Here is a 25,168-nt window from a genome sequence, read left to right as displayed (position 1 = left end):
CCCAGATATATATCCCCATGCATTTCTATGCTTTACCATCATTGTGTGAAGTTATTAGGGGGCGATCAGCTTTTTGCTGGAGAGGACCATGCATCATGTGACCAAAGTTCCTATCCGGTACAGTAGCAATGCAGGAGGTAGGTGGTGAGCTAACAAAATATCCTATATTAAAATTGTTGTAAGATTATATTCTATTTTTTACACAGAAGGTTGTTCCTCAATTTATGGGCCTCCTGGTTGTTCCTCAATTTTTGTTCTTCATTTTTTGGACGCAAAGCCGTTTAGTACTGGTCGGTGTTGTATTATGCATGAATTTTGCTGGGGCCTCCTGACTGTCCTCAATTATTTTCTTTATTTTTTGGGCGCATAGTCATTTAGTACCGATCGTTATATACCAATCCATACTAAACCTTTAGTACGGGTGTTTTGGCCGGTACTAAATGGCGAGGCGGCGTGACATTTAATAATGATCAAGCAGTACCGGTTAGCCACTCGATACTAAAGGGGAGTTGCTGACCAGTACTAGAGGTCAGTTTTCTAGCCGTGGAATGTGTTCCATTTGTCTATGAAAAAGGTAATTATTCTATAATTCCATCCTATCACAACACATATACTCGACATCTAATCTGCACGTTTCATTTAATTAAACAAGTGTCACAACTTATATGGCACTCTGCCACGTCTCTACTTCCGATCCACTTCCAAGTAAGCATATAAGATGTGTATTTTTCGTCGAATATCTGGCATCCCGAAGCTGCTATTGCTGTGACATTATTTAGTTTTCGCTTGCTCCTCACGCTAGGAGAACTACCAGATTGGTCTAGTAAGAACTAGTGAAAGAGTTGCGATGCCATGTTTTATTGCGTGTTGTTTATTTTAAGAGAGAGTGGAATTTAGCCAGGTGCCCAGTGGTCTGCTCCCGAAAGGGATGATTCCAGTTCCAGCGATCTTATCAACAGAAGCTCATGAATCTGCAAGTTTAAGGTGGCCAGCTGAAGTAGTATCATGTTGCCATAAGTTACCTCCTCATCAGTCCTCAGTCCTCACTCGATCAGCGTCCACCATGGTGAGGTACACGTCGTCACCCGCTCGCTGGCCGCGTCCATCTGCCGATCATTCCGGGCCCCGGCCGTCCTGCGCTTCTGATAGCCGACGAGTGATGGCAACGCAATGTGGCGATCGATCAGACGATGGCGACCGTGAAAAGGCGTCGATCGATCCGCGCGCGACGCAACAACCGGCCGGTGTCGGCACTCTGCTCCCCACCGCATCGGCCGGGGCGGCGCCGGTGCTCGTCGTCGGCGCACGTCGTCAGCCTGCAGTGTGGTCGTAGTCCCTCACTGCTCTCCTGACCTCGATCAGCTAGCTTGTGTAGTCACGCCGCTGGCCGGCCAGCGATTTCCGTTGCCGAATCGTGGTGCCGGCCGGAGTGCGCGGCGGCAGCGTGGCACCTGGCGCCCATGCACGCTGATCCGGTGCCCTCTCCGGCTTTGCCGATTCGAGCGTGTCCGTCCATGCGCTTCGCCGGACCGGACGGGAAAGGAAGTTGCGGTCCGCATGGACCTCCACCACTCATCCGATGACGACGACGCGCCGCCGCTGTTTGGCGCCTGCTGCTTTAATCCCCTGACATGATGAGAGCCTGCGAGGCACCTGCAAAACCGTCAGGCCCGATTCGGGGTGCTGGACTGCTGGTGGCTTGGCTTGGGCTTGCCATGCATAAATAAATAATACTACTACTCGTTAGTGCATTGGACTAGTGTGAAGTGTGATCTGAGCCGTGTGCTTTTGGTACGAGACGAGGCAATCCCCGTCGTTTTCGCCGGCTGCACTGACTGGACGTTTTCGCGATCCCCCACCGCCGTGCCCTGAGCGACCCGACAACAAGACATGGGAACACGTAAGCGCGCTGGCAAATGATGCACGCCTAAACAACGGCCTACTAATTGCCAAGCGGGGTCGAGCTCGTCGCCCCCCTGCTTTCTAGTGGAGCTCGGCCACACGTTAAGCTGGGTGCTAGGGCTGGGCCACAAAAGCTCAACTTTCTACCATGCACACCATCCGGCACGCAGGATACATTTTTTTGCCCCGGATCCGGCAGGAGTTGAAGTGGTCACGTGCATTCGTGAAAACCTGTGTGTGTGAAATCCTTTTTTCTTTTCTCTCCAAGTAGCGAAACTCGTGCAGAGTCCATAGAAGTTGTGGAAAGGCACGTTGTAAACATGGTCCATTGTGACTAATTAACGGCGTACATGGACAGAGATATTAAAAAAAATACTAAACATACCGTTAATTTGATGATTCCAACAGAGCATGGGGATTCGGACTCTGCACGATACCAGGGTCCAGGGGAAAGAGAGCTCCACCCAATATCCAAGAAGGCAAGAACAGAGGAGGAGTCCGTTGGCTTGCCGCTGCTGAACTGGCGCGCCGGGGTTCTACAGGCCCAGGCGCCGGTCCTGCCAGAGCGCGCCCCCGTGTTGGCTTCGCCTTCCCAGCCCTATATAAACCGCCCAAACCCCGTCCCGGTTCGTCGCGTGGCCCCTCCCTCTCCCCCCTCCCTGGCGCTTGCGCTTGCCGCGGTCACGGGACACCCGGGGCGCGCGCACCGGCGCACGGGTCGGACATGGACAAGAGCGCGGCGGCGGCGGACGACGTCGAGAGGGGCGACTACGAGCAGGAGCACGAGCGGACAGGTGCCTTCCCCCTTCTTCCCCTCCCCATGTTTCGGGGGATTTTTGGTGTGCTTCGGTGCCGGGGATCGGTCAAGACTTCGGCGATTCTTTCGGGTTGTTGAGCTCCTTCGGGGTATTTTTTTCCCCCTCTCGTGTTGGTTGCAGGGACGGTATGGACGGCGACGGCGCACATTGTGACGGCGGTGATCGGCTCCGGCGTGCTGGCGCTGGCGTGGAGCGTGGCGCAGCTGGGCTGGGTCGCGGGGCCCCTCGCGCTCGCCGGCTTCGCCTGCGTCACCTACTACACCTCCACGCTGCTCGCCAACGCCTACCGCGCGCCGCACCCCGTCACCGGAGACAGGAACCGCACCTACATGGACGCCGTCCGATCATACCTCAGTTCAGTACGCGCGCCGCGCAACACCCCCCCCCCCCCCCCCCCCCCCCCCCATCTCGCCGCCTCTCCGCACCTGCACGAACACTAGCACGTTCGCCCTCTGTTCCTCGCGCCGTTTTACTGATGAACGCCGCAATGCCTGGAAATCGCAGGTCCCAGGGAGGTGTTCATGTGCGGGATCGCCCAGTACGTCAACCTGTGGGGCACCATGGTCGGCTACACCATCACCGCGACCATAAGCATGGCGTGAGTAACCAAACCCCATTCAGTTTCCTCTGAATCGCTGCACAAGCTTGAAAAAAAAAACAGAGAGAAAGAGAGAAGAATCATCGTGACTCAGGATGTGCTAATCCTCTTTCCCTTTTTCTGTTGGTCTGTTTGCACGTCACGCAGGGCGATTAGGCAGACGGACTGCTCCCGCCGGAACGGCGGCGCCGACGCGCGCTGCGACGCGTCGGGGACCGTGCTGATGCTGGCGTTCAGCGTGGTCCAGGTGGTGCTGTCCCAGTTCCCCGGCCTGGAGCACATCACCTGGCTGTCCGTCGTCGCGGCGGTCATGTCGTTCGCCTACTCCTTCATCGGCCTCGGGCTCTCGGTTGGGCAGTGGGTGTCGCACGGCGGCGGTCTTGGGGGCAGGATTGCGGGTGCCGCCGCCGCGTCCTCGACCAAGAAGCTCTGGAACGTGCTCCTGGCCCTGGGGAACATTGCCTTCGCCTACACTTTTGCCGAAGTACTGATCGAGATACAGGTACGCCGCGTGCATGATTCGAAATACAAAGGGCGAGCGTGCAGCCACTCTTGCTCTGAATGAATAATTTGCAGTGGCTTCGAAAGGAAAATAGGTTCAGAACATTAGGCCGAGTAACGACGTTCTTGTCAGTATAGTGCCTTTCTGAACTGTCCTGAACTTCTGATTCTAGGACACGCTGAAGTCACCACCAGCGGAGAACAAGACCATGAAGAAGGCATCAATGTATGGGATTGGAGCCACCACCATCTTCTACATCTCCGTTGGCTGTGCTGGGTATGCTGCATTTGGTTCAAATGCTCCCGGCAATATCTTGACGGCGGCTGGATTAGGGCCCTTCTGGCTCGTCGACATTGCCAACATGTGCCTCATCCTCCACCTCATTGGAGCATACCAGGTCAGCACATCTCGGATTGCTAACTTGCTGCACACCTGAATAGAAGAATTTCAGTTATCAGATTCAGAACTGAACTAGGTACCCAAAAAATAAAAGAACTGAATTGGGTGAACTATGCAGCTTAAGCTAAAGCCCTTTCTTAATGCAGGTTTATGCACAGCCTATATTCGCCTCAGTTGAGAGGTGGGCTGCCTCCCGGTGGCCGGAAGCCAAGTTCATCAACAGTGCATACACCGTCAGCATCCCCTTGATGCAGCGAGGATCCGTGACCGTAGCGCCATACAAGCTCGTCTTAAGGACAGTCATAGTTGTGGCGACGACTGTGGTGGCAATGATGATACCATTCTTCAACGCTGTGCTGGGCCTCCTCGGCGCATTCAGCTTCTGGCCGCTGACGGTCTACTTCCCCATAAGCATGCACATTGCCCAAGGCAAGATCACCAAGGGGAGGAAGTGGTATCTTCTGCAGGGTTTGAGCATGGTTTGTTTGATGATTTCAGTGGCAGTGGGTATAGGCTCTGTAACTGATATTGTGGATAGCTTGAAGGTCTCTTCCAACCCTTTTAAAACTGTCAGCTAGAGCCCTAGAGGCTAGAAGTCATTGTAGTCATGTACAATAGCAAAAATCTGCTCCAAGTAGGAGAAGACTGTAGTCATGCTCTGATCTGATTGTGTGTGCTCTGTTTTCGTCTGATTTTGACATATCGGGTACAAACCGGCTGTAATAACCCTTCAGATTGTTCATACTCTAATAAATAGAAACGGATGGCTAAAATGAAGCACTAACCTTATCCTCATTCACAAACTTTTGTAAGGAATGCACTAATCACACGGACGCATGACATATTTACAGATTTTTTTTCAGTACAAAATACTAATTTGTACAGAATATTATCTAAAAGCTTTTACATATGGAGACATGCTTTGCAGAGGCTACACCTCAGCGTTATTTTACCAGCCTGCTACTGTATTCACTAGTCAGGCACAGGCAGTCTGAGGACCTAATAAGCTTCCCCCATGAGTGCTACAGGGTGCTTAGAGGCCCTGATGTTCTGATTGTTACTAGTATATCTTACTAAGAAAAAGCATGTTGTTGTAACTTATCATTCTTGTTCTTTGCCCTCCCAGTTGTGGAGCTTGGATCATTGTCCATGAGCATTTTCACGACTTCTCTCATTGTCGGCCGTTCAGATGGAAGCTGAGCAGTACAAAGAACAGCAATATTCAGGGCCTTTATCATGTACTCTGATGAGTCATTGCTTACTTTTGGATCAAGAACAGCTTTTGGGTTTTGCTCAGCCAAATGAAATGAAACCCAGGTGACAATGTCCATTTCGCTGTCAAACTGCTGATCAGTTGGGCTACGACCGGTAAGCAACTCTAGCAGTACAACACCAAAGCTGTAAACATCGCTCTTCTCTGTCGCTTTTAGAGAATACGCAAGCTCTGCATATTGATTTAAGATGACATGAGACTGACATATTCAGACTAATATCTTTAAATTACATGCATCTGACAGCTACATAGTTTTTAGGAATAAATGATAATTACTGAGTAAGTATGGAACACACTACTTGTGAAATGATATACTATTAATAACTGGTACCAGATCATTAAGAAATTGTAGAAGAGCAACTAAGAACTTTGCACCCGTCTTTAAGTGACAACTAGCAATTAGAGTGTTTAACAATTTGTGCACCATTTCATTTGACTAGGTTATTTACCAATACAAGTCAAAATGGATTCTAGAGCACTTGAGTTCCACCGACAAAATATTTTCTACAGTAATAGTAGAGAGCGATGTTCAGTAACTACAGCTATGCAAAAACGGAGAGTAGTCTTCAAAAAACTTACCAGGAGCCATGTAGCCATGGGTACCAGCAAAGCAGCTAAGTGGTGAACCTTCCACCAACCTAGCAATACCGAAATCTGCAAGCTTAGCTTCATACTCCTCATCCAAAAGTATGTTGGTCGACTTTATATCCCGATGAATTATGGCCGGGGAGCAATAATGGTGAAGGTACATGATGCCCTTAGCAACCCCAACAGCAATCCGGCACCGCTTGTCCCAATCAAGCTCGGGCTGTCCAGCTTTGAACTCACGGCGAATAGCATCATACAGGTTGCCATTCACCACATACTCATAGACAAGAAAGTTTGATGTTCCACCAGTCAAAAATGCATTGAGTTTCAGAATGTTCCGATGGCGTATCTTCCCAAGGGTATTTATCTCAGTCTTCAAGACCTTTGCATCATCACGCTTCCACAACTCCTTCACAGCCACAGTTCCCCTTCCCTTGCTCAATTCTAGTCTGTAAACTTTGCCAGTGCCTCCACGGCCAATCAAAGTCTCTGCATCCAAGTTGCATATTTCCTCAGGGTCAAGCTCTGGAGGATGGAAGGTCTCAAGAACCCACTTCAAGTCAGTGCCGCCACCACTCTCAATGTCCCCTTTTCTATTGAACTCTTCAAGTTTGTAATTTTCATAGCTCAGACATGCCAGCCCAGATAGGAGAACAACCAAAGATGTCACTGTGATCAGCACAAGAAAAAGACGTCTTGTTGAGAAGTTGTGATGGTTGTCGGACCACTGACAAGGTCTTAAATTAGAGACACTTTTTTCCCACTCTTCTGAAGTGTCTGCAACACAAAGGCCAGCATTTTCAGAGAATGCATCATCTCCAGCTATCATCAGGAATTGACGAGGGACTGGGCCGGATAACTTGTTATGGGAGAAATCAATATCACTCAGCTTCAGTGACTGCAGACCATCAGGAATGTCACCAGAGATCATGTTATGGGATAAATTGAGTGAATTGAGAGTGAAGAGGGAGACCAGTGTGTCTGGAATTTCTCCAATCAAAGAATTCTCTGCAAGGTTCAGGTCAACCATGCTACTGCACATACCAATGTCCGGTGGTATTGGCCCTTCCAGTGCATTATGTTCCAAATGAAGGTAAGTTAGCTGCTTGAGACTTCCAATCTGTATAGGAATTTGACCAGAGAATCTGTTGTTGGAAGCAACCAACTTCTGCAGCTCGGAGAGCCTTCCAAGTTCTACTGGAAGCACCCCAGTGAAGTTGTTGTTCTGAACATACAGCTGGTTCAGAGTAACTGAAAAGCCTATATCAGAAGATATGTTCCCAGTAAATCCATTACCAGCAACATCAATTATCACAGCATTAGGCAATCCCCATAAGCCAGGAGGAAAACTCCCACTGAATTGATTTTGACATATTCTGAACCTCTGAAGTGTCTTGCAGGAAGAATAAGAGCCAGGGAATTCACCTGAGAAGTTGTTGCTCAAAGCCAGTAAGAACCGAAGCTTGTTGTTTTGGCACAAGAATCTTGGAAAATCGCCAGAAAAATAATTCTCTGATATGTCAATTGTGTTCAGTGGTGAGAATCGGCCAAGGTTGGCAGGAAACTTTCCTGAGAACTGATTTTCATAGGTTGAGAATGATTCAAGAAACTGCAGTTCCCCCAGCCCTTCAGGAAGTTCACCATAGAAGTTATTGTGGTATATATGAAATATCCTCAGCTTTTTCAGGCCACCAATTTCCTTAGGCAGCATGCCGGTCAGCTGATTGCGAGACACATCAAATTCAGATAACAAGGTTAGATTTGCAAGCTCTTGAGGAATTTCACCGGTCAGGTTGTTTTGGTAGAGCTCAATCTTCCACAGGTTCCTCATTTTGGATATTGCCTTCGGAAATACACCAGTAATCTGATTGCGTGAGAAGTCCAGTGTCCCAAGTGATACCAAATCAAAGACTGAAGCTGGTATCTCTCCCCTAAGATTGCATTGTCCCAGGAATAGCCATGTTAAATTCTTCAGGTTTCCAATGCTTTCTGGAACATCACCATCATCGAAGTTGTTCTCTCCTAGGCCTAATTCAGTTAGACCTGATAATTTGCTGATCCATACCGGAAATGCCCCATTAAAACTATTTGTGGACAAGTCAAGAACTTGTAGGTTGAGCAATGCTGAAAGATCGGGCAACTGGCCTGTTAAACTGTTCATTGACAGATTTAGAACCTGAAGATTTGTGCAGTTGGCCATTGCAGCAGGAACAGTTCCTGAGATGGAGTTTGCCCCAAGCTCCAGAGTGCGTAATTGTTGAAGAAGAGAAAATGAAGATGATATAGTCCCTGATAGTGATATATTTGAGAGTGATATCCCAATGACATCACCAGAATCCTGGTCACATGTAACACCGTAAAATTGGCACGGTGAATGAAATTTATCCCAGTTGCGTAAGTAATTCTGTGGATCTTTCAGATAACCTTTTATGTCCAAAAGTGTGTCTCTATCCAGAGGTAGGGATTTTGATATTCCCAAATTGCATAGCAAGAGAAATAACCAGAAATATATATTAAAATCTGAGGTTGACATTGCACTCTTAGCACTGTTTTACCTGAAAATAAGAAAACCTGACGTAAGTGCACTGGTGACTGGATTTGATGACAGTAATAAACTAATAATACCTTGATATTTTAGAAAAGTATACATTATTTAACGTTGAAAAAACAAATGAAAAGGATGTGCAGTTCACTTGCATCACAGTGATCATTGAAAGGAATTGAAGGAAATTGAAGTGTGAAAGGATTGAAAGGATGTACCATTCTATTGAAAGCGAGCTACTCAATGATCATGGGGACCATGTGATAAAAACATAATGAATTATTTTTTTATCCAACCTACTGTGCTTCTCTCGTCACTGATTTGTGACTATGGTTTCTGATACTCTAGTTTTGAATAGCACTAAGTTGCACGGTGATTATTCTTTTTCAGAAAGAGATATTTGACAATGATCAAATTCCTTGCTAACCACAGAATTATGCCAACTAGTCAGATATTTTAGCAGATACTGTGATATACACGTTACCTTTTCACTGACCCTCAGTTAGTTAGAAGAACATAAGGTTAAGGTCTCGTGTATGTTCATACTTCATATATCAGCAATTAACTCATCCAGCAAGCGGATGAGTGAATGATTATATTCCAGATCAAAGCAAAGGTACTTATCAGAGCAGTCACTAGCATGCAAGGCCGTTGTCTAATGTCTAGTGGTACTTTTTGTAGCTCATGAGGATGATGTGAAAGTTCTAGCACTTTTAATACAGTTAATCCTAGCGGACCACACGTCCATATACAATGAACCGGTGAAAATTGTGAAATTACACTTCAGCGACACATGAGCAACTGACAACAATCACCAGCTTTAATATTGAGGCATTCAGAGAAGCGCATAGACAACATGATGCGCTGACCTGAAGGCGCAGATAGCATAGCGCGGTGACATTATAGGAATATGAATATCTGATTTGTATGTAGGTAACATAGTGGTAGGAAAATATAGTACATATGTTACTTGCTTTCTACTATCAATGAAAAGCAGAGAACCTGCCATATTTGCTCAGGAAAAAAATTACACTTCGTTATATGATCTGCAGGTGGTTATGTTGTATTTCTAACTTTGGTCGTTCATCCTGTTAACATGGCCAATCCAAGCACTGTCGAGTACTAAGCAACACCAACATATCAATGTCATGAACCATGGAATGGAACATTGAACCTCCATTTCCTACTCGCCATACCAACTCAAAATCGTAGCCTATGCATCATATGACTGACTGCTACTGACTACCACACCATGTTTGGGCCACTGCTTATGAATCCAGTTCCACAATGAAATATTAGCATTGGAGACTCACTCACTTCTTTCTGATTACTCGCTCTCTATTTTCTGACAAGACTTAGTAGCCTCCCACAGGGCACCCTCTAAACTTACAGTTTAACAAATGCTACTCTAAGTGAAAGTGAACCAATGAAAAAAATGCGCAAAGCAACCGTACAATGGCTATGGAAGAATTGGAAGACATACAAGTTCAGATCGAACTTACAGATATGAGATGGCAGAGCCAGAAACTCGAGCGTCCAGGGAATCTGAGTTGATCAGGGATACAAGCCAAGAACCGGGAAATGGAAGTGCATGGCCAGGTAGGACAGGATGCCACCAGAGACCAGAGACCAGAGACTGGACCAAGACAAAGTAGCTAGTGCGAGGCCAGCCTAGGTTCTAGAACTCCCTAGCCTCTGCTGGAGACAAAGCCATGGGTGCGGGAGGGAGGGAGAGACCGGGTAGATATAGAGTCGGGGGGAGGAGGCGGCGAGCGGGCGCGACCAGTGGAGCAAGTAGTGGTGCGCAGCGGAGCGGGGCGCGGCGGGCCACGCACGCGGGCAGCGAGCGCTCCCTGTTGCGCCTGCGCCGCGGCGAGCTCGCTCGCACTGGCCGTCCGGTGCGCGCATCGCGTTGCGTCCCGCGCCCGATTCGCACCGCATGCGGAGGCGGGCGCACGCGCGCAAGGCAACAAGGCGGCGGATCGAACGGGACGAGGCAAGAAAATGTACGCACGCGCCGAGCGCGCCGGAATCTACCCATCCTGTGGACGGCGCGCGCCGCTCGGCCCCCCTCGCCGGAAAGCGACGCGAGCCGCTGGGATCCCGCCCGCTCGGCCTCGGCCGTGCGCCAGTGGCCGGTGCCCGCACGGCCCTGCTCACGCGGGGGCGGGATCGCGCGCGCGCGCGTGCATTTGGAGATTTGGAGATTTGGAGATCATGTTAGACTGTGAAGAAACTATTAGTGTCATGGTCTAGGTAGGCCGTGTCGTCTGTCTGCCTCCCCATCCAATCTTCCGGAGCAGGATCCGTACATGCATCGGAGACCTCTACGGCCATGCGGCCGGGAACGCATCTTCTTCCTCCTCGTATTTTTTCTTGAAGAAAATGGGAAGGCATCTTCGGCTCTTGGTTTGCAGGAGCAGGTTTTTACGAGCCATACAAAAATGCTCACCCGCATCGAAATCGGATTTTGCCATCCTGTAGCGACTGTTGTTTCAGACCACCTGTGTTACGCCCAACTTGGATGCCGATGCATGGAAGTATCTAGGTCCAGCATTATTGGGTGCCCGGCTTCTTACAGTGTTCGTATCAAAATCTAAAACATCCGAACATTGTCGAAATCCAAACCCTGTGTGGTCGTGTTGAGTTGCTCGGCACTCGCGTTGTATTAACTTTAATCATTCTTCTTTTTAATCAAAAGACACGCAGGTTTCCTGTGTATTCGAGAGAAAAAAAGCATTGTCAAAATGGTAAGATTCATGCTTGCGTAGAAAATTTGCTGAGAACCTCACTTTCTTTCTCCTGCGGATTTCAGCTTCGAACATCAAGTTGACATGTCGAATATTAGCCTTGTACGAAGTTGTTGCATTGGCATGCCAGAAAACTGCATCCTGAGCTTACAAGGACGACCAATCAATCATCGGATCTTGACAGATAAGGAAGCTCCGAGACAAGGATGGCGGAGCCAAAATTCTCAAGCTGATATTCGGGTCAAAGATCTGCTGATTCAGCCCGTGAGCGGCCTATTTGACGTAGGAAAAGAACAAACCGAAAGCTGCTGAGCGGGACCCCTGTAGGCCAAGGCAAAACCTCCTCTCTGCCACATGAACTCTCCGCTGCCAAAATGCTGTGTCACTCTGTCAGATAAGCTCTTCCTCTCGATCTATAGTAGTATTTTTGTACACGACCAGAGAATACTGATTTGTATCTACATGTCTGATTGGATTGTGATGTGCCTCCTTTTCTTTTCTGAACTGATCATGAACGTAGCCCCGTGATTAGTCGAAAGGGTTCCATTCACAGGAGCAGATTATGAGCAGGGAAGCGGCCGCCCCTTGTCGGATTGAAAAGCACCGGTTGGCTTTGGAAGGGCACTGCAGTGCCCATAAACAACAAGCATCACTGAACGCTATTACATCAGCTCGCATCGCGAACAGTGTAAGGATCAAGTGCTGATCTGTTCTTCAGACAAGCCTAAATTATTTCCGCAGTGGACGCTCCTGCTGGAGTATATGCTTCGTTTTGCATGTGAGCTTTGACCTTACTACTCTTTAAGTGAGGTGGAAAGTAATGGAATTACCTCAAGCCTATCTATCAACCTACGCATCCAAGGACTAGGAAAAATGATTGTTTCAGCTGTTGGTGAACAGTTTAAAGAGAATCTGTCCACGTCCTAGTACACACCACAAGGCCATGTTTAGTTGTCTTCAAAATTCCAAAACTTTACAAGATTCTCATCACATCGAATGTTTTAACGCATGCATGAAGTATTAAATGTAGCTAAACAAAATAACTAATTACACAGTTTGTATATAATTTGCGAGACTAATTTTTTTAGCCTAATTAATCCATAACGGGATAATAATTACCAAATACAAACGAAAGTGTTACAATACTTTACACCCAAAAATTTACGCATCTAAACAAAACCTAAAGCTATATTTTTCATTCCAACAGTAACTCTGACCACAAAAATGCCTTTCAAATTCTGCGAGCCTGTGTGTTACAGTTACAGCCCTGCTCCATGATTGCACTCGTGTCGTGGCAACCTTGGCTCGTGCTCGACCTGAATTGACCGGGGGGAGAATCTGGCCTGATGTTCTTGTCACGGACAGGATATGATAGTATGTGTGCAGCCTCTTTTGAGTTTTGACCAGCACAGGGGGGACTGAGGAGACACCTGCTTTTGGTGGCACTACCGCCCTGCAGCCACTAGAATCGTGTGAAGACGAAGGTCTAGGTGCCTAGGACAACGATGCTGTCTGTTGGGAGCAGAGAAATCTCGCTCCTCGGTGCCTTGCTCTGTTAGAACTGGCAACCTGCAAGGTGAGGTGTGTGTGGACACGGAGTGCGAGCGTGGTCAGATAGCGAGCATACAGTGTGCGCCCCAGCTCTTCAGACCCGTGGAAACGCACCTCATCACCTTGTACCACTTACCGTCTGTCTAGTCAGCGTCTCCACAGCTACACTCGGAATATCGGATCATTCGCCGTGGTGATCTTCAGTGGTCCAGCTCACGATGATTCAGTGAGCACTTTACCGTTGCAAAGGACCAGTCTTTTCTTCCAGAAAAAGGATGAAAGCTCCGAGTCGGGCGCAGTACGCAGCACGGCGCCAGGGGGCTATTGCTGATCTCCAACTAGCGGTGAGAGCTAGCTAAAGTTTCTTTCGATCACAGCTAAACTTGATTGTGATCGCCTGCACTCGTTCGACAGTATACGCGACTGTATGAGGAGACATCAGAGTAATAAGTCCGAGACAGGCGCTTGTCTGCGTGCAAAGAGAAGGGACAAACCGCAGTGTCTTTGGGCGGCAAGGCACGCACGCCGAACTCTTTTAAAAATCGGATGCAGAATCCGTGATCGGAGCAAGTAGTGAGCGTCTGGTCTCCATTATCCGTCGCGGCCACGGCCTGAATTATTGCTCATGGTCCATGGATGGCGCGGACCATCGATAACTCCATTTCGGATTCCAATGATGATGATCCGCTTCGCGTCAATGATTTGATCTGCCCCCAAAGTGCGAGGTGCCGCCGCCCCGATCGGTGACCTGGCGAGACACTTCCTGCCGTGTAGGATAGTCGGAGGCCTCAAAAGAAAAAGTGTGCCGGCCGGCCGGCCGGCCGGCGACGTCGCGCGCAGACAAGGAAGTGGCCGAAGAGGACCCCCTCCGCCCTGTCGCCGTTCGCCGTCGTTGCCGCGCCCATGCCATGGCCACGACCTCGACGGAAGGTAGCGGGCAGAGAGAGAGAGAGAGAGAGAGAGAGAGAGAGAGAGAGAGAGAGAGAGGAATAAGAAGGGAAAGGAAGCATCGGCGGCAGGAATGGCGCCATCACTCGTCGTCCTTCCGGCCCGATGGGGCAACTCGCCGTTTGCCCTCGCGGGGCAACTGTGATCCACTCCGAGGCTATGGATGCCCTTCCTCGACGGTCGACGGACGACGGGGCAAGGCAAGCGTCCATCTTTCGGCAGGATTCCCCCTCGAGTCAAACTGATCGGTCGATTAGTCCGCGCCGTGCAAAGCTGTTACTGTTGGGATTATTACTGCAGATTTTTTTTCTTTTACTGTGTCGATCGAATCTTTCAAAAAAGAAAAAAACACAGTGTCGATCGAGGACATCGTCCACGCTTGAAGCCTCTGGAGCACGTGAGAGATTATTATACCACTCGGAACGCGGAACACGTTAGAACTTGAACACCAAGTTGACACAAAAAAAACGACTTTGGGGGTTAAACGCTGACACTTGGATAGGGTGGATAGATTTTGAGCTGCCGTGCGCAACCGGGCCCGGCACAGTCCATGACACGTGCAGCACGCCGGTCCGGCAAGGTGCTGCGTGCGGTGCCGCTGTTGCGCCCGGGCCCCCAAAGGACCGAGGGGATGTAGGTACGGCGACGGGAGCAGCCCGCGCGGCGATGGCTGCCGAGACACGTGTTGATCGTGGACAATGCGCCGGCGCGCCGTGCTCCGCCCCGCCTCAGGGCTCCTATACATCTTGTGGAAGGTGGAGAAACTATTCATCTTTAAAGCTCATTCGGCCCAATTAGCTGCTGCAAATATGTCCAACATTTTGATAGGATTAACTCAACAATTTTTTTAAATAGGTTCAATATTTAACAGCAAAATGTTGAAAACTATATAAACAAATGTTGAAATTGGAATCATGGAATGTTGAATTCGAAATGTTAAACGCAACGAGCCATCTTCTTCTCCGGCGAGGCAGCGGCGCAGAGCCCGTGCGCCGGCGTGGCGCAAGCGGCAACAGCGGCGCGGAGCATGGGGCGACAGCGTGGCGCAAGTTGCGGTGCGCGGGCCCAGGCGGAGGCGCACGGTGGCTGGAGGCGGCGGTGCGCGTCGGCTTGAGGCGCGGCGGCGGCCGGATGCGGCACGCGGGGGCCAAGGTGCGGCGGAGGCCGGAGGCGGCGGCGGCGGGACCTCCAGGGCACGGCGGCGGCCGGATGCGGCACGCGGGGGCCAAGGTGCGGCGGAGGCCGGAGGCGGCGGCGGCAGGACCTCCAGGACCTCCAGGGCACGGCGGTGGTGGGACTTCGGGGTGGCGCGCGGGGCGCAGCGGCAGCCATGGGTGGCGGTGGGGCACGAGAGAGGAAGGAGGCATGGGAGGGTTAGGGTTTGTGGGTAGATTTATTGGTTGTAGATGATTGCACGAATCTCAAACACTGGAAGATACGTTGCAAAAAAAAACTTCTGGGAGATGATAGGTTTTCTGCCCCGCCTCGAGCTCGCTCCTCTTTGGTCGCCCCACTCTTCGCCACTGAAACTGCCACGGGCTTGGAGATGTCAGCCCGGCCCGCCGGCACATACGGTGACGCTGTTCCGCTCGAAACAAATGTGGGCTCCTTTTCCTTATTCAGTTGCTTGGCTGGGCCTGGGCGCCTGCTGACAAAAGGCCTGCGGAAACACGGCCTGCCTTCGTTTTCTTATCAGGCCTACGTTGATTTTCAGCCTGGCCCAACCAGCAGGCATCGATACTTTTCGGTCTTTTTTGCTCCACTGTTTTTTCCACCACACGATCGATCTCTGACTGATCTTCTTTTCTTGAAACCCGAGTTCGTTCTGTACGTCACCAGCCTACTGCTCGACTTCAGCCGAGCCGCGCTGCCGCTTTATCTGCAGCTCTGCACACCAGAGTTTTCTCGCGTGCTCGCTTCAAGAAAAAAAAAACGGAGAGTTTCCTTTCCGGCGCGGAACCGAACCAATTCCTTTCTTTCTCGTCCTCCCTCGGTTCCCTTTTCCCCTTTTCTGCGAGCCGAGGAGGAGGGAGACATGTGAGCCCCATCCACATGCATGTGGTCTTCGGCTCGGGGAAAAGGCCTTTCCCATTTCTCCTTTCTAGGTCGCGCTAGCTATCATCACCTGCTCCGATCTACGCTTTACAATCATAGACCCCGCTAGATACAGGCCCCAATTATCCGCCTGCTGCTGCAGTACTACCATGGCATGTTCAGATTTTCTTATCGAGCTATCATCTTCTAGTGATCTTTCATATGACTTGGGGTTGATTTGATCTGCGCGCTTCTGAATTTTCTTATGGCTGCTCCAGTTTCGCTGCATGTTCCATCCGGTCTAGGCTTTTCCCAGCACCTGTCCATTTCTTTCGCGCACTGCATGGTCATTGCAAAATTGATCTCGTGCATGCATGAACCCCCTTTTTTCCATCTGTTTCTCCCCCCCCCCCCCCCCCATCGACGATAATGCGGTCTAGTAGGTGATTAGTTTTCTTCATCCGTGTAAGGCTTTATTCTGGAGTACGCACCACTTCATGCTTTGCGTCCCTTTGTTTTTCTTGGGATGTGGCTTCAGCTGGGGCACTGAGGGCAGTGCTGCATTGTAAAGGAGGAGCATGAAGTCCAAACTAAGATATGCTTTCATAATTAAGCTCGTTTGCCTCCAATGGCTTTGCCTCTCCAGCACTCAAGTTGAATGGTTCTAATTCTATAGAAACCATTCATTCTAATATAACCAACGCACAGAATGGCATGGCATGTTCCATCTCCATCCGGGACGGATGAACTCTGTACGAACACAAGGCAATGAGTAGCACATAAACTACACATGGCCGTCGTCGATGCTCTCTTCCATGCCATTCCATGTCAGCCACTGGTGCTAAATGCTCAAAGTTACAAGTAACGTGTGCAGCTGCATGCGCTTTATGAGTTGTCTCCCAACTCACAAGTGCACAGCAGCCTTAACTTTGGAAGCAAGCATTGGCGATTTTTAATGCCTCCCTCTTTTAGCTCAGATTGATGCTTGCTCAAGGCAAAGGAGACAAGATGATTTGGGGATGAAGGGAGTTTGCGAATATATAAGCAGACGAGTGTCGAGGACTGCACACCTGATGGAGGAGCTGATTTATATGTAATCTGCATGTGTAATCATCAAGTCACGGCTGTTATTTTACTACTAGCAGCGCCCTGCCAGTGCCCAGCAGCTAAAAAGGGCCATACATACGCCCATACATTTGAATACTGTCAATCTGTCATCGCATACGCACTTTAACAGGATAGATTTCACTAGCTACATGATGCAGACGCACTCTAATCAGTAACGGGAAAAAAAAAGAATCTTCAAGTTAGTCAGCCTACTAACGACATTGACAGCAGCTTTTGGGTGGTTATTAGTGACGTTATCTCTCTGTTACTCTTTCCTATGCGGATACTAGCAGCACCTATGCAATTAAGATTTTACTACGCATGCAAATCATCGCATAGGAATGTGCACTGGGGATCAGAATCTTACCCATTCTGCCGACGGTGAGAGCTGTAACAACCAAAGGATTAAAACTTAAAAGTGGGGCGCGTCGGCAGTTAAAGACTGGTCCGCCTTCAGGACAGCAGCTATACAAAGAATTTCAGTAGTGGCTGGGGATAGGATTAGCCTTGCACTGCATCCACAGACATTGTTATTGGCATGTCGCTAGGTTTGGATTCTCCGTCTTTTTCTGCCGGTGGTGACAGCCCACCCCCAAAGCATCGCCCGTCACAGACAAGCCCGATTTCATCGCATTGTATTATCCTCGAACAAATAAAGCGTTTGTCATATCGTGTTGCCAATTCTGTGTGCCACACCTCCACAGATGATTACAATAACCGTACCGCTCCTTATCTCAGAATCGAATCATATACAAGCACAAGTGCGCAACGGGAGCTTGTAAACCCTGCCCCTCTTTCTTTTGAAAGCTTACGAACCAGTAAAAATCCGCCATATTTTTAGTTATGATATGCAGGCAGCCGTGCTCCTGCAGATCGATGTTGTGTGGCTGCGATGCTCCGCGGAGATTATCTGGTGGTGCGGTAGGGCTGGGGCCTCAGAGTTTTTTTTTTACGTGCCTGAATACATATTTTATAAAGAGAAGGGGCTTTAAAGAATTGAATCGGCCAATCGTGTCCCATCACATAGGGATGCAAGTCTCGTATTTTTTGGGTCACTAGGTCAAAAGTGACATGCTACGTAATTAATTTAGGAGAGAAAATGAACTAACATGAGAAATTCAAAAACACCAATGGATACCCACTTGCATCCCTACCATCACAGCAACAGAAGCATACTTCCATGAATTCTCCCTTGAAGCAAAGACACCCACAGACTCGCAGTCCTTTTGATCTCACAGGAACGCACCACCTCACCATCTGTTGTTAATCCAGCAACCCGAATCATCGTCGCAACTAACACTAACACAGGCACATGCTCCTACATAGAAATGACATGTGAAGACGATGCAGTATAGTCGCACGGATAATTCCCCTGCTGTACGCCGCCGCCGGCCGGTCAGGTTAACCTGACGTGCACCATGATGCGCATCAGAGGCCGATTGGTCCCCCGCGCAAAGGCCGCACGTCCCTTCTTTCCACAAGCTGCTTTGCTTTTATTTTCCTGCGTCGTCGCCCGGCCGGCCGGCCATTCCTTTCGCTTTCGTTGCGCTTTGCATTGGCTCGGCCTCAGGCAGCTACAGCCTACAGCAGCCACAGCCCCGTCGAATCATTTCCGCCCTCCTCGCCTATACGGACACTACGCTAGTCTTTATAGGCGGGGTGATCATGTGGCCTGCTGCTACAGAGTGCGTGCATGGGGGTGGGGAGCCACTCCTCCGAGGCATGATTCCGGGATTATTTTTTGTACCGGCCTCGCAGCCTTGGCCATCGCATCGAACTGTTGGAGGCGAGTGTGGCAGCCTTTCCCGCGGCACTCTTTTTGTTCCTCCCAGACTTGCTCCCCTTTTCCCCCTCTCTAGTTTTTCCTTCGTTCCTTTCCTCCACATTGCCACCAACAGATCAGCTGAGATCTCACTTTCGATTCAGTGACTGGCTGGCTTTAAGTAGAGAGGCAGCCGAGCTGGACCCGGTGCCTTCTTGTAGGCTCTTCTTGGCACCCGGTGATCGCCACCGGGCTCGATCTAGTGATCCCAGCGCATGAGCACAGGCGAACCGTAGGGCTATAGGAAGTCGCTAGCCCCAGCCTTGGTCAGTTCAGAGACGAGCGCAGGGTGCCAGTGCTGAAGCCTCGCTGCCTGAACCTTGAAGGTACGCTCCCTTTCGCCTGCAGTGAACGTAGTCCTGAATTCTAGTCCGGAATATGTAGTTTCAACTTCCATAGCTCCTCTTCTGTTGTTCATGTTCCTCTCCTCTTTGTTTTCATTTCATTTCTTTTCGGCTCCTCTTCTGTTGTTCATGTTCCTCTCCTCTTTGTTTTCATTTCATTTCTTTTCGGCTTTCTTGTTTGAGGAAATTGTTAAGATGAGTTCCGACTTTCAGCGTGTGATCCTTTATTCTTTGAGATTTCATCATTAGTCATAGAGTAGCCAGTCACAGCTCAAAAAGGAAGTCAGCATTCCCTGGAGCAGTCACCATGTCATGCAACTGAAACTGTCTTCATCAAGGTTCGTTGCTTAACAGAGTGAAAATTGCAGGTAGATTGATCGACGTCTGATCGCAGAGGAAGACGCGAGCGCCGGTCGAGCAGCCATGAGCGGGTTCGGGCAGAGGTCGCGGCCGTGGCCAGGGGACCCCGCGTCCACGCCGTCCGAGCCAGCGGCGGCGGTGGCGGCGGCCGCGGACGGGAGGGGCGAGGCGTCCACGCTCAAGGACTTCGGCACGTCCATGGACGCCATCTCCTTCGGGTTCGCGGCCACGGTCGTCCTCATCTCGCTCTTCCTCCTCATGGCCATCTTCGAGCACCTCATCAAGCCCCGGGCCTTCCCGCCGAACTCCCCCGACGGCGGCACGCCCCGCGCCGCCCGCCACCGGCACGGCCGCTCGCCCGGCAAGCTCCGCAGCCCGCCCATGGTAAGATCGCCCCACCCAAGCTTGCCAATCTACCATGCAGTTACTTGCTGGCCAGGTTGCGATACTGCTCAGTAAATCTCGCCATGTTCTGCGATACTGTTTCTGACGTAAAAAAAAATCTTTGGCGTGTTTCTCAGGTGGAGGCGGTGCTGCAGGCGGCGGACCTGTCGGTGCTGATGCCGGGGCAGCGGTACCCGACGTACCTGGCACAGCCGGCGCCGCTGCCGCCGTCGTGCCCCAGGGAAGGGGTGCATTGGCCGCCGCACGACCACCATGCTTCCTACATGCCGCCCTGATTCCGTAGCCGTGTCCGGCAAACACGATCGCGCAGCATGCCGTGTTCACCGCACCGTACGCATTTCTCATTCAACATTCATCGCGTCTGTATAGCCGAGGGGGGTTGTAAATCAAATGCAGGTGATGGCAAATCTGTCCTGGCCGCCTGTGTTGTTCTTGTCCGCACGCACCGTCCTTTTCAGATGCCGAAATCGCCAATAGCTCAGGCGCAAACGTCCAGGGTTCACCTGGCAATCAGGGCCGCCGCGAATGTGCAGCTGTTCGATCGCAACAGTCTAGGAGCAGAGCAGTGCTCGTCCTCGAAAGGATGGTCCGGTCCAGTAAACTCCACTGCACATCCGTGTGACGTGCTGCCAGCCACATGCCGCCGATCCTTTTGGCGTAATGGCATGTAACCACCGATGCCCATGGGGCTTGGCTACTCGAGTTCGCGCCATGATTGGAGCAGCTTGTGTAGCGTGTGCAGGAGTGCTCGGCTAATACACCATGTGCCGATACAGTGCACGGCAAAGAAGGCTCCGAGTGTGAGCGCATGAACAGATCGACGGTCTAACAGAAAGAAGGAAGAAGGGTATGGTGTGCCCTGCCCGTCAGACATGGCGTGAAGACAGAGGAGGAATTTGCGTCCGGTGCGGCCTCCTGGGCCGGCACGGAGCTCTGAATCTGTTGGACATGAAAGCAACAATGTCCCAGGAACTCGAGCCCTGCACATCTGCAACGTGAGATCCAAGTTGCGCGCAGCCCTAGCTAGGAAGGTCAAAGAACGAGCGCTAGCCTGAAGATGGCCATTTCGGATCGTTCAGTCTTTTCAATCAGACAGATTAATTCCTCAAATGCAATCTACCAACCAGTCTGAACATGTGACACGGTACCTAGTAAGCACGATACTAGTACGAATACAGCTGTAGCTGTTGTCATTACTGTAGTAATTTGAGCGAAACCCTCCGTACATTCTCTGTCTGAGCGCGTCAAACGTCAACATAGGACAGTTCACGGGCCCAAGGGCGCGGCACGGGTACAAACTCCCGCCTGAGCACCGCCTCCTCGCTCCGCGTCGCGTCCTCGGCCGTCACCCGGCCGTCGGTCCGCCACTGCCCACTGGCCGGAGATCTATTATATAAATATTTGAGTGTTAGAAGAAGCCACCACGTTTGCTGAGAGAGGCTAGAAATTCTCACGTTAATCTAAAAAAAAGAAGAATTTAGACCGTTGGATTTTACGAAGATCCAACGGTCTGTATTATCCCACGTTTGCATATTATATTAAAAATATCCACACATGATAAAATTTGTGTATTTGCTATTGTAGTCGGACACCTGAACTAGGACTCAATTAATATCGAGAAAGGTAGCATAGTTCGATTCTAGGCAGGGTCATACTAGGACTCGATCAAAGCAAAATCGTACTAGGACTCTATCAAAAACAAAGGTAGCTTGCTTACGTTTCTAGGCAGGATTAAAAAAATAAGGAAAAGTCACATCATAAAATATGTCCATTTTTAAGTACATCAAAGTTTGGTTTCTCAGTTCCAAGGCCACCTCTGCCACGCATATTCTCACGCTCGGTATATAAATATAACGCTAAAACAATTGGTACAATTAACTTTGTCTTGCATAGTTATTTCTAGCCGAAAGAATTTCTCCATTGTTTCTCAACTAGATCTCTCAAACAACTGGCCTTAGGAATTCATCAACTGAATAACAAGTATAGTGTTAAAAGAAGCCACCACGTTTGCTGAAAGAGTCTTGAAATTCTCACGTTAATTTAAAAAAGAGAAAAATTTGCACCGTTGTATTTTATGAAGATCTAACTATCTGTATTATTCTAAAGAATCTATATCACATAAAAAACTATATTAAATTAAAATTTTGTACTTCCTATTTCCTATTAGACTCGGGCTCCATTGTTTTATTACACTCGGACTCTATTGTTTCCGATCTAAAAAAAAGACTCCATTATTTTCGTGGCGTAAAATTCGTAAGGCAGTGTGCTTTTCTAGATGGGAACATGTGTTGTAGCATTCACTCACTGTCTCTGACTTTTGCAGTCTATCAATCTCAAATTTGATTAGTAGGCTTTGCAGCCCTAAATCTGGCCATAGCAGAGGATTACATGGCATGCTCTCGCTCAGCAAAACGATTTGAATACAACTGTACTCCATCCTAGCTATCTAGCAATAGGAATATGTACATGGCAAATATGGCGGAACAAAATTAACTATAATTTGATAGATTGAAGACCCACTATTTACACAATAGGATAAGAGTCTTATCAAGCTGAGGGCATCGATGGTGTGCTGCTGTGATCAGCGGCGCCACTAGAAAAACAATTGACATCTATCTATAATATTAATACGAGAGTGTTAAAAGAAGTCACTATATTTATGGAGAGGGTTTAGAAATTCTGATGTTAATTAAAAAAGATATGGATATACTCCCTCTGTATAGAAAAAGAATGTTGTTTTAGATAAGGTCTGAGTCAAACATTGGGAATATAAATCATGAATAACTTTTAAGTTATTGAGTTTGAAAAAGTGAAAGCCATATGAATAGATTTTTTAAAAAAACACTTTCATAAAAATATACATATATCACTTTTGAACAAATATTTTTATAAAAATAAGCGGTTAGAGTTATGCTTTGGAGATCCTGTTGCTATCCTTAAAGTCTTCTATTTTCTATATGGAGGGAGTACACCGTTAGATTTTATGAAGATCTAATGGGCTAGATTAACTCGAAGAGAAATTTCCACGTTAATCTAAAAAGCAAAGGATTTATACAATTAGATTTTATGAAGATCTAACGGTCTAGACTTATTTGAAGATAAATTCCATGTTAACCTAATAAAGAGAATGATTTAAATGGTTAGATTTGTAAAGATCTAGCGGTTCATATTAATTTAAAAAATCTATATTTAAACAGTCAAATTAGAAATTAAAAAAATAGGATAGACCAAGCTTATAACGTCAAAGATTTTTCACAAAAGATATGGAAATTCATCTTTCATCCATGTGCTATTCAAGTCAAAATGTATTGCGTTAGGAAATAGTATTATTGGTTTTTCTCAGCGTCATGGGAATGGGTCCCCTTAGCTCTAGACACATCGGGGTAGATAGACACAATGCCATTCAAATATATATATCAGTGTATATTAGTATTAGGAAATAATTTGATTTGCATTTTTGTGGACAAAAGACATAAGCAAAAGGGGAAAAATACCAATCATACGGCAGGGCATGCATATATATATATATATATATCGTTGCCCCCCCCAAAAAAGGTTGTCTTGGCCAACAACTAGCATCAATCAATCATGCAAAAGGTTTTGAAGGGAAGAGCAACTGTACATGAGTGGTGATATGATCTAAAGGAACCAACTCAGAATCAATATTTGACATGGATATACCTATTTATGGGTTGTCCAACATGATGAACCTTATCCGTCCGTAAAATGTCATTCCAACTAATATGTTGACCCGGTTTGGATAGAAATTTTCGATCGGCAATAAACAATAGGTTGGATAGAGGTCGAATTTTCTTACCCAAAGTCCAAAAAAAACTGGCCCGACTTGAAAATTGTACATGAAAATTGGGTTTAACCCAAGCCTGATCACATATCGGGCTGGGCTTGGATTAAAAAAAAATCTAGCCTGGTGGTCAAGTCGGGTCGAGTTCGGGCTGAAGAGAATGCCGAGCTTTTTTAGACCCGACCCTTGATTAGATATGTATGACCCCTGATCAGGTATGTATATTAAGTTGCGGACCATCTGAGATGCATCTTCATTGACTAAAGTGTGTAGTGGGCAGAACCTTCTTGGGTCTAAATGTAGCAAATGGAATGAGCACAAGGGGCTATACCTTGCTTGCATAACAACAAATTTATTGATGCAGCCACCGCAAAACAAGGTGAGCATGTTTACATCTGTTGTAGCAATTGGAGAGATTGGATATGAAAAACAATGAAGACAATGCATCCACCACTCATTAAGTTTTTGACTAATATTCAAAAACTAATTCTAATGATATCAGAGTAGTGTATATTAAGTCACTCATCTAAATCTTATTCTTAAAAAAATAAGAGTAATTTTTAACCGCAACTAAAATTTTTAGAAAAAAATATTCACTACCAGTCAAAGCTTAATTTTTATATTCCTTTCAATAATACCAAAAAATATGTTTCTATGTGAGGTATTCTAAAAATTTATATGCCACAAAATATTATGGTGGGAAAAACATAGATGCTACCTTCGTCTAGGATATTGGGACAAAACAAATACAATGATGTCACAAACAATGCTATTGGCATAAATTTCTTTTAGAGTAGAATACAAATGTGATTACATCCATTCAAAATTATTTACAACTTTAGTTTTGTCGTAAGTGGAACATTTCTATTCACTGACCAGGATAGTAAAATATATTAATTTTCATAATGCCAAATAAACACACTATAAATATATATTTTATGATAGATTTAATGAAACTAATTTGACGTTATAGATGTTGGTACTATTTTCTATAAATTTAATTTGAATTAGATTAGTTTCAATTAGAACAAAGATAATATGTACCTAATAAAGTGACTAATAAATTAGAATAGAAACAGTGATATAGAAAATATCAAATATCTAGCTACCCGCGCTATTTGCGCGGGCCACCTTGCTAGTTTAGTGACATTCCACGGTAACATTTTTGGTGACTCAATGCCATCGAATCTCAATCCCACCGGCAGCGCCACGAGCGACCGCCTCTCGGTCGCCACGGACGGAAGACCAGGACGCGGGGGAAGCCCACCGCCACCAAGCGGCCGGGCAGTCTGACGGAACCGTCAAATTAAAATTTTAAATTAAATGTAATGGTCGTCATTTAAATATATTGGGCGCATTAATTTAATGGTTTAATTTGGCAGTTCTTTCTCAACCCACAGCCCGATCGAAACAATATCAGTAG

At 47.9% G+C, this 25,168-nt stretch overlaps 3 protein-coding genes across 3 annotated transcripts; 2 read left to right on the top strand and 1 right to left on the bottom strand.

The window, feature by feature from the left end:
• The first annotated feature begins 2,526 nt into the window (after positions 1-2,526).
• Positions 2,527-4,992, top strand: LOC120708856 (amino acid permease 8-like). The gene is made up of 6 exons (XM_039994278.1): positions 2,527-2,696; positions 2,841-3,074; positions 3,225-3,318; positions 3,466-3,820; positions 3,993-4,217; positions 4,366-4,992. The coding sequence occupies exons 1-6, from the start codon at positions 2,627-2,629 to the stop codon at positions 4,795-4,797; spliced, it is 1,410 nt and encodes a 469-aa protein (XP_039850212.1). The 5' UTR covers positions 2,527-2,626; the 3' UTR covers positions 4,798-4,992.
• On the bottom strand, positions 4,993-10,357 carry LOC120708855 (receptor protein-tyrosine kinase CEPR2-like). Its single transcript, XM_039994277.1, has 3 exons — positions 10,125-10,357; positions 6,072-8,635; positions 4,993-5,663 (listed from the first exon to the last, which is right to left on the bottom strand). The coding sequence occupies exons 2-3, from the start codon at positions 8,611-8,613 to the stop codon at positions 5,293-5,295; spliced, it is 2,913 nt and encodes a 970-aa protein (XP_039850211.1). The 5' UTR covers positions 8,614-8,635; positions 10,125-10,357; the 3' UTR covers positions 4,993-5,292.
• An 8,365-nt stretch (positions 10,358-18,722) lies between these two features.
• LOC120708854 lies at positions 18,723-20,384 on the top strand. Its single transcript, XM_039994276.1, has 3 exons — positions 18,723-19,160; positions 19,547-19,922; positions 20,060-20,384. Exons 2-3 carry the CDS (start codon positions 19,602-19,604, stop codon positions 20,216-20,218), a joined length of 480 nt encoding a protein of 159 aa, XP_039850210.1. The 5' UTR covers positions 18,723-19,160; positions 19,547-19,601; the 3' UTR covers positions 20,219-20,384.
• Positions 20,385-25,168: the final 4,784 nt, after the last annotated feature.

This window comes from Panicum virgatum, chromosome 5K (assembly GCF_016808335.1).
Source record: "Panicum virgatum strain AP13 chromosome 5K, P.virgatum_v5, whole genome shotgun sequence".
NCBI lineage: Eukaryota > Viridiplantae > Streptophyta > Magnoliopsida > Poales > Poaceae > Panicum > Panicum virgatum.
Note: the sequence above shows the minus strand (reverse complement) of the source record. Positions and strands in the feature narration are given on the sequence as shown.